General features: G+C 39.4%; 1 protein-coding gene across 1 annotated transcript; it reads right to left on the bottom strand.

The window, feature by feature from the left end:
• Nucleotides 1–490: 490 nt before the first annotated feature.
• On the bottom strand, nucleotides 491–8,620 carry LOC144477504 (cytoplasmic dynein 2 heavy chain 1-like; the record flags this gene model as incomplete). The annotated part of the gene is made up of 11 exons (XM_078195229.1): nucleotides 491–625; nucleotides 1,183–1,613; nucleotides 2,335–2,583; nucleotides 2,840–2,968; nucleotides 3,765–3,994; nucleotides 5,159–5,437; nucleotides 5,962–6,110; nucleotides 6,213–6,523; nucleotides 6,863–6,981; nucleotides 7,374–7,739; nucleotides 8,388–8,620. Coding segments are annotated over 11 exons (2,631 nt in total), but the record flags the coding sequence as incomplete, so codon positions are not given.
• Nucleotides 8,621–8,711: the final 91 nt, after the last annotated feature.

The raw sequence follows: 8,711 nt of genomic DNA, 5'->3' as shown, positions 1-8,711 counted from the left end.
TTGCAGGTTGGCAAAAAATCTGAGAAAAATTGAGTACACGAGCCGTGATAGTACTTTATCAGGGAATGAATATAAAAGTTTTGAATATAATATAAAAGTGAGAAATCTTCAATTTTCCGATTTTTTGGAGGTTTTTCATTTCTGATAATCACAGCTTGCAACTGAAAAATCTGAAAAAGTTCTATAACATGCGGCTTAATGTCCAAAATAAGCCATATTTTTTTCAAAATTTTAGAAAGACGCTAAAGATGGAAAAATGCCGGAAAACCGCGAAATCTAATTTACCCTGTAACTACCCTCACGGACAAGTTACAGGGGTAAAATTTTACACAGATGAGTTTTTATTGGTCAGTTATCGAACGGTGTATGACTCATTGAAAAACCTCTAAGGGCAGTTTTGACCATCTTAATCGGCTATGCCCTTTCAAACACGTTCTTTTTTATCAAACTGACTGTTCCAGTGGTAGTAAGAATGGTTTATGGTTAGTACCTTCCTGCGGGCTAGCTCAGCACTCTCTCGTTCAGTCTCGGCCTTCAGGTTCGCCATCTCACCCCTTTGTCCCGTTGCGCCCCTCATGGTGGCTGTAATTTGTTCTAAAGCTGCGTTAGCTCGACCCTGTTCCGCCTGGAATACGACGATCGTGCAACGATTAATTGTGCGGTCTCTCAATTTTCAAAAGCTTATACCTTGCCACCAGTATTATGCCCAATATTGCAGAGTTTCTACATTTAAATCTCACCTATTCATTTGTCAGAAAGCTGTGTTCTGGAAATAATTTTTAAAATAGATGTTATTGCTTTATATGCCTGAAAATAATTCTTCCAGTTCTGGAGAAGCAACAAGAATCATTGAAAAAAAATTATTTTCCAAATTTAGGATGCTGGAATTAAGAATAAATATTTCCCTGAACCACAAGCGGACTGCAAACCATTTGCATGTAGTAATTTATAAAAACGCAACAGAATAAAAAGTCTGCATTGTATAGAATGCACGGATTTTTACGTCAATTAAAATTTTACGTCGATCCATCTTCTCTCCAAATCCCAGCAGACAAATTTTGTATAACCGTTCGCGCAACAAGCGCACGAAATAACAAGTACGGAGAGCCTTTCCGAAAGTAATTACAAAAGTTTTAATTCGCGGTGCACCGCATAGCACAGCGGACAGGTATTAAAAAGTACCTCGAGCTCTTGGCGCTGCCCGGAGACTTCATCTTCCAATTTCGCCACCTGTTCCCCAGCTTCCTTCAATCTCCCGATCCCAGCCTCAAGACTGTTCAACTTCTGTTCCACATCCTCGCTCCAGATCACGTGCAGGTGTTTCCAGGTGTGTAGCAACGCGAAGAATCGAGCAGGAGCTTGCTGATGCCGCGGAGCTTGAAGGTGGGCCTTCACCAACTCCTTGACACCTTGCGAAGCATCCACGGAATCGTCGGTTTCGCCATTTTGTTCGCGGGCTAGTTCGGTTAGGGGTCCTTCGCTGGACCACCATTCACTGCCCACTCCTGGGCCGATCAAGCCACAGTGCTTCAGGAGGCCTGATCGAGTCAGCCAAGACGATTTTATCTCCCCACTGTCCAGGATCATTGCCACTTTTAGGTAGTTCCTCAATCCTGGAAGTTTAGAGACCAGCTATGACGAAGCTGTTAACTAACCGCGAGTTTGGAAGACATTTATTAACAATGCCTTCTAATTCCAATAAATTACTTAACAGGGAAAGAATTGACTTTGTCAGAAAACAATAATACCTATTAACAAGCTTTTTAATAACTGTGTCTAAAGGTAGTTCGATGATTTTCTTTTCGAAACTAATTTTAAAGAAATTGTCAGATTATTCAATCTAAATCATTTATTGGGTTATGGGTAACAGTACTGTTGTGAACAATATTTGGTGAAATCCTCAACTATTAAAAAATTGCTAGTAGATCATTTATTAAGAAAACTCGGCGACTGTTTATAGTTGATAATCAACAATTAGCAGAGGATTCTATGCAAAGACGATGATAGTAGCGCTTTTAATAGAATTAACCCCTTGCACTATCGCGCCTTTCATGCTGTGATGATTAGCACTTATACGTACTTAATAATTTTATCAGGACCTAATTTACCTAATAGGATCAGACAATTTTTTTCCTATATTGTCTTTATTTACCTTCGATTCTATACTTTCATGACAGAAGAATCTATTTTTACTTCGACGTAGAAGAAGTTAATAATATTCATATTTAGTAGAGCTTGCATAAAATCTTCACTGCAAGTTTGACTAGTTATTATAGTGTAATGGGTTAATCCCCTATCGGTATTGTTGTCCAAGTGGGATCGGTATCTACTTACTGTGGTAGAGGTACTGTTCCAAAGTGCTCGAGAAATCTTCCCTCCTCGCCACGTCGGCCAGTGGCGCTATTAAACCGTCCAGCTCTTCAGCTGTAAATAGTCCTGGTAGCTCACCCCGTGACACTATTGCGCTCGCCAAAACAGCCAATCCATTTTCTCTCATGTGATGCTCTTCCAGCAGAAGTAGGGTCGGTTCGCCGTCGACGCCAGCAGCTTGGACTGCGGCTTTCATCGATGCTCGACCGCGACCTAGCAAGTACCACTTGTTAACCACTATGTGGGACGAATCTACATACATGATTATTACTACGCGAATCTCCTAAGAGTAATCGTAAGAAACCGAAGTTAGATGAGAATGTATTTCCATGGTCAGTCGTTTTAATATGTTGCCAATCAGCCATGCAGTTTTGCCATAAATGCATACGAATCGTAAGATAATCATTGATTATGCTATTTTATGAAATCAAGAGGTATAGTCCTTAGTTTTTTATAATCGATACTGTACCAGGTCCTGAGTCCACCAGTCTGAGGGAAGAAAAGACGGAGGCGAGTCTGACGGCTGATTTCCTTCCTGCTCCAGGTCGTCCGATTAAAATCACACCTCTTAAGCTCGTTCCGAAGGCCCAACTTAATCCTTCAGGAAATATTGAAATTCATGTTTACATTCTTAAATAGAGCATTGCAAAATATGAACATATTAAAGGCTTCTGTGCAATATTCAAACTATTAAAAACATATTGAAGTCCCGTGGCATGTAGCCATTTTATCAATTATAATATTTACATCTACTTCTTATACCATCTTGTACTTTTCCTTAAGCCTTTGTTTCCCAATATGAAAGATTCTAAACGTTCACTCTTTGATCATTTAGAACATTATAACTGAAAAAATTAATAAATTAACTGACAAATTGAGTTCCATCAGAATTGAAGAATTTAAAAGTGTTAAAGCAGTAATCGCTCAAATTTTCGACTCGGTCTAAACGAATTTTCATTACATTTTGTAAGACTCAAAATACTGAAAGGAACGAACAATACAACAAACTCTGTAGTTTCGATTCTATTAACTAGACCACCCTGATTCCGAGTCTTAAAAGCTACGAATGAAGAACCAACGTGTCAACAGCCTGAAAACAAATCACCAAACATCTCGTAGAGACTGCAACAGCTGTTTCTCGATCCAGGATCGTGTTGGCAATTAAATTTTCATTTGTCAATTAAGTTTACGTAACTGCAAGTAAATTCTCCTTGCTCCACCGCAACAGAGGACACCGCTAGGGAGCAAAGGGGTTAATAGTTTAAAGCAACGCGTTGCAGCGGCGGTGCAGGATCTCGTTGAAACAGCTGGTCGATCGTATAGGACCCGAACGATTAGCCGGATTAAGCTCGTTTGCAAAATATCGTAAAGTTAACCGTGTTAAATGCGCTCACCGGCCACTGTGCGCAACAGGTGCGACGAGATCGACGCTTGCACCGGATCGCCTTCTCTGGCGCATCTCGCAGCCGCGTTAATTATCTCCTTTCTCCACTGTTCCTCGTCCAACGCAGATAAACCCGTATTACCACGTTTCCATATGTACACGTCGCCAGCAGACATAGGCGGTCCTGCTACTTTCGACTGCACTATCGATTCCCAGCGTGACTGATCCTTCGACGTTAATCTGAGTAGATCGACAAACGCGATTTGGGGTAATTACTATAAGATATAGAGGGTGTCCCGGAAATCGTAGTACAACCGGGCAGAGGGTGATTCTACATAAAAAAAGAAGAAAATATTTTGGTGTAACATTTTTTCATCCGGTGCTCCGCTTACATGATAATCAACTTCAAAGTTCGTTCAACTTGTAAACGATTTAATACAATTTGCTTGTCGTGTATTTCACTAATCTGCTTGTCTCTGTCCGGAATAGTGTTTACAAACAGTGATAATTGTACGGTTGAAACGATACAAAGTGTGTCTACTGATTACTTATTTTTTATTTTTTTTACTACTACTATTACAATGCTATAATAATTGTTGAAAATATCCTCCTAGCTGCTGCATACATAAGTTTGCTCGATGAATTAATGACATCTTGACAGATTGTAAGTTGTTATCGTTTTTTAATTTTTCGAATGCCTCAGTAATCTTCTGTTGACTTGATTAATAATACACGACAAGCAAATTGTATTAAATCGTTTACACGTTAAACGAATTTTGAAGTCGATTATCACAAAAACGGAGTTCCGGATGAAAAAATGTTATACCAAAATATTTCCTTCTTTTTTTATGTGGATTCACCCCCTGCCCGATTGTACTATGATTTCCGGGACACTCTGTTTATAACTTTTGATAAGAAAAATTAGGATTTTTCCAAGGCTGTTCTCAGTTGTTTCTTAAGACTCGGCGTTAGAAAGTCGGTGCAAATTATGGTTGTGCATCGATTTCGATGAGGTTATGTAAAATAGAAAGATACCCCCAAAGGCAAACGTGCACTTACGTTTATTGTAAGTACATATGTGTATTGCTGCAATTATATTATACGTGTCTGTTTTTCTCCATATTTGTTTTAAATACAACACTTCTATAAAACGTAAGTTTAATAAGTATTGTTCTTACCCAGTTAGCTGTCTCTGACGAGTATACCCGACACGCAGAAATCTCAATGTTCTGTGCTACGATGAGTATACACCTCAAGAGCCGTTAACTGATTAAACTATAAGAATTATAGTGTTTTGAACAGGATAGCATTACTATCGAGGAAAAGTCTGCGCTCTGTGGGTAGTGTTCAGAAAACAAAGAAGGATTCAGAGGAATGAGAAGATCAAAGTTTTGGAGGCGATACCTCGGATGGAGGAGACGTCGTCCAGCATCCAAAAGGAAGCCCGTGATAGATGTTTCATTCTCCGGAACGGGATAACACTTTAGACTGTCTGCCCACTGGATCAGATCTTTCGGGGTCCATTTGATAGGCAAATCTCGACAAGTTTCCATTAGTTCGAAAGCTTCCAATACGGCCGGCGCCATCTGCGCGATCCAGGATCCGATCAGGTTGCGATCCCCGCTTAAGCTGCCGTTCAGATGCAGGTCCAAAACTGCGGCAATCTCCTTCGGGCTCGGATACCTTCGATACCATGAATACCTTCGAGCTCAACGACTATTGATTCAATGTAGTAACAAGTGCAGTAGTGAACGAACTTCAATGTAAAAAATCGACGACAAATCTTACACAAAAATATGCTGATGCAAATCTATCATTATCAACGTCAATAAGTTCTCTATATGTCTTCGAATTTATATAAAAAACTTGGCAGAGTAATTTAGTGTACGACTGTAATCGTATCTATAATCGAACCGTCGAAAGTAAAAATGCAATAAGTGAGAAAAGTTCATTCGTGGATAACGAAGGATGAATTAAAAGTTCTGTAACATGCAATAACATTAAAATTTGTCAAAAGTGTTTTATGTAAACGAATTTTAAGCTTTACCCAAAAATAATAAGGAAGACCAAATGAAATATTGCATCGAACATGGTTTAATAATATTAAATCAAGCAAGCAGAAAATAAGTATGCATCATTTTTGCTTCAAACGGTTCTATTGTAAAAGTACTTTCAAATCGAAGTCTCAAAGAAATTATAATAATTACGGTAGATAATGAGTCGATAGAAGAGCCTCCAATCTCGGATGCAATTTAGTCGATGCATCTGCAGTGCACACAACGGTCAAAGGAATTCTGGCGAATTCCAGGTCCTCTTCATGATATCCCCCTTCTTGCAGCAGTTCCCGCATCAATTCCTAAATATTTATGCACTTGCAAAGTTAGTATAAATTTCCATTCAATTAAAGGATTAATCTGATTTTCTCGGTGGTATCAACGGAAATTGAGGAGAAAGTCACCTGTAAGTCTTTGGAGGCTAGATGCGTGTCTTCGAGGACCAAGATCACTCTCGATCCACTTCGTGGTTTGTACGTTCTCCCATGAGAAGAGGAGTTCAATTGCACGCACCCCCTCTTCAGCTTCGTCACCAAATCCTGAGCGCCGTAAAGGGACGATCCCTTTATCAAAGTCGAAGGCTCGTTGCTTCTGATCGTGGAAAGAATAACGGATATTAGGGCGGTCTTGCCGCAACCCTCTGGGCCCCTTATCATTATCGGTTGGTTGTTTTGGATCCATGGCAAGACGCTTGCCAGAGCTACCTTCATGGCGCCTATAAAAATGAAATGACAGTGGCGGCGGAAAATCGATGCACTCTTAGGGAAGTCTGGAAAATCGGGAAGAAAAGCCGCCATATTCAGTGGAATGCTTTAAGTATTGAGAAAAATTAGCTGTGGATTCTACATAGATAGAACAAATTACAATGCAGTTACAAAGTAAAAGTAAGCATTGATTTTCTATTATTCATTTCCCATTTTATTCTAACCAGAAGAGGTTGTCACCTAGCAAGAAATTTTAATTATTTAGAGAAAGACGTGACGAAATTTTATTCGCCTAAAGATCGATATTTTTTTTTCATTGAAGTCCTGAATTCGTTAAAAGCGAACGTTACCTGACAACAAAACAAATCCGTCATCCGTATCCACGGAGTCATCAACGTCCTGAACAGCTTCCAGTCGATCAGTCATTCCATTGTACAACACAGAACATGGCTTTTGCGGATTTGGACACCTGTGATTTTAAATTACAACGAACTGAGTCAAACTAGTGAGAGAAAAATTGGAAAGAAAAAGATGTAACTGAAAAATGTAAAATCAATATACTTCACATTTATTCAATGAAAAATCCGCACAATTTTAAAATAGATTTTAGCAGTTTCAAAATTCATTTCCATTTAGATACATTTGAATAAACTTCATTTTACTAGGGCGTGTAGTAATCACTGACAATCACTTTGATTTTGTGGAAATTCTCGAAATTGAAAAGGAAAGATTGTTCAAAGAAGATATATTTGTCACGTTCATTCAACCAATCGTAAAATCATTTTTACAGTCAGCAAATAATATTGAAAGAAAACACGACACAGAGTAACTGGTTTAGCCCAAAACGATCGAGATACTCGCCAGCAGTCGGTAAATTGATAGATCAAACGAGCCAAGTCGTTTCTAGCCGTTTCATCTCCGATTTGACTGCAGAGAGAAGCGAGTAGCCCGTAAGAAGCGGAAGTGTGTGTATTGGTGGCCCTCAAGTGGCAGAGTACGGCGTCCATTAGACCGGAAGCGGAGGAAGTGTCTTGATTGATCTTCAAACATTCCTCGATGGCGGGACAGAGATGGGAGTTTGCCATTTCTTTCACCGCTTCCGACAGCTTCGCTAATTTCGAGGGCACCAGCAAGCTTGTGGGGGTCGTGGAACCCAAATGAACCACCCCTAATCGCGATACTGTGGCTGGACTCGCGCCGGCTAATTTGTGGGTCTCGAAGATAAACCTGTGCAAAGAACAATGGAAACATTGGGTTTGTCGGCGTTTACCGAAACTGTAAAAATAACGAGAATTTTTTAATTTAACATATATTTTTTTAATATTTTTGCGTTTCTAAATTTTTTTTTAATCTAACACATTTTTATTCAACACATATGCTACTTACGACAAATGTTACGGTAACACTCGTTAAAGTCTGAGAATAAATGTCTTACTGTCATTTGCATAAAATAGTGTAAAACAGCTACAGTGGGCCGCATTAATATTCGGACAATATTTTTGCGACGTCAGAATTAAGCACTAGTCCATTTAATATCAATTAACAATAAAACTATAGAAATTATGTGAAAAAAATCTTATGTTTGTAGAACCTAAAGTGTTCTGATTTAGTAAAAAACTATAAATTCATTAATTCAATAAACAGGAAGGATACGGAATAAATATTTCTCAAATACGATGGCGTCCGAATATTAATACGACCCACTGTACGTAAATCTAGTGTTAAGAGACATCTGTATCAATCGAAGCTGCTTCACGAGGATCACGGATGAACTGAATTTGATAGACTGTTCTAATGTCAGGAAAGTCGAGGTTTTATCTGACGCTTCGAGAGCCATGGTTATCAACCAACGAAGAGGAAATTTTGCGAGCTTACTTAGTCCCAGAGCCAAGCTTCACTCCCACGCCGTTGGGCAAAGTCAATAACCTATTGTCGTCCAGGGCAGAGTTTAAAGCTTCGGCCCAATCGGGTTCGACGTCGCCGTTAAGGACGATCCAGGTCGTTGATTCTCCTGCGGACGTCACGGCGCTTGATAACAGACCTTCTTTCCACTCCCTGATAAATAATTCATCCTTTTTCACTATCGGCGGAGTTGCGAAAAAAATCCACTAAAAGTAATTGCTTTGAGCCCGATCCAAAATTAGTCTAAACTCGGTGGCTTTAAACGAATTTTCAAAGAACGTTTAACCATTTATTCTG

Source organism: Augochlora pura, unplaced genomic scaffold (genome assembly GCF_028453695.1).
Source record: "Augochlora pura isolate Apur16 unplaced genomic scaffold, APUR_v2.2.1 APUR_unplaced_158, whole genome shotgun sequence".
Lineage (NCBI taxonomy): Eukaryota > Metazoa > Arthropoda > Insecta > Hymenoptera > Halictidae > Augochlora > Augochlora pura.
This window is presented reverse-complemented; position numbering and strand designations above follow the sequence as displayed.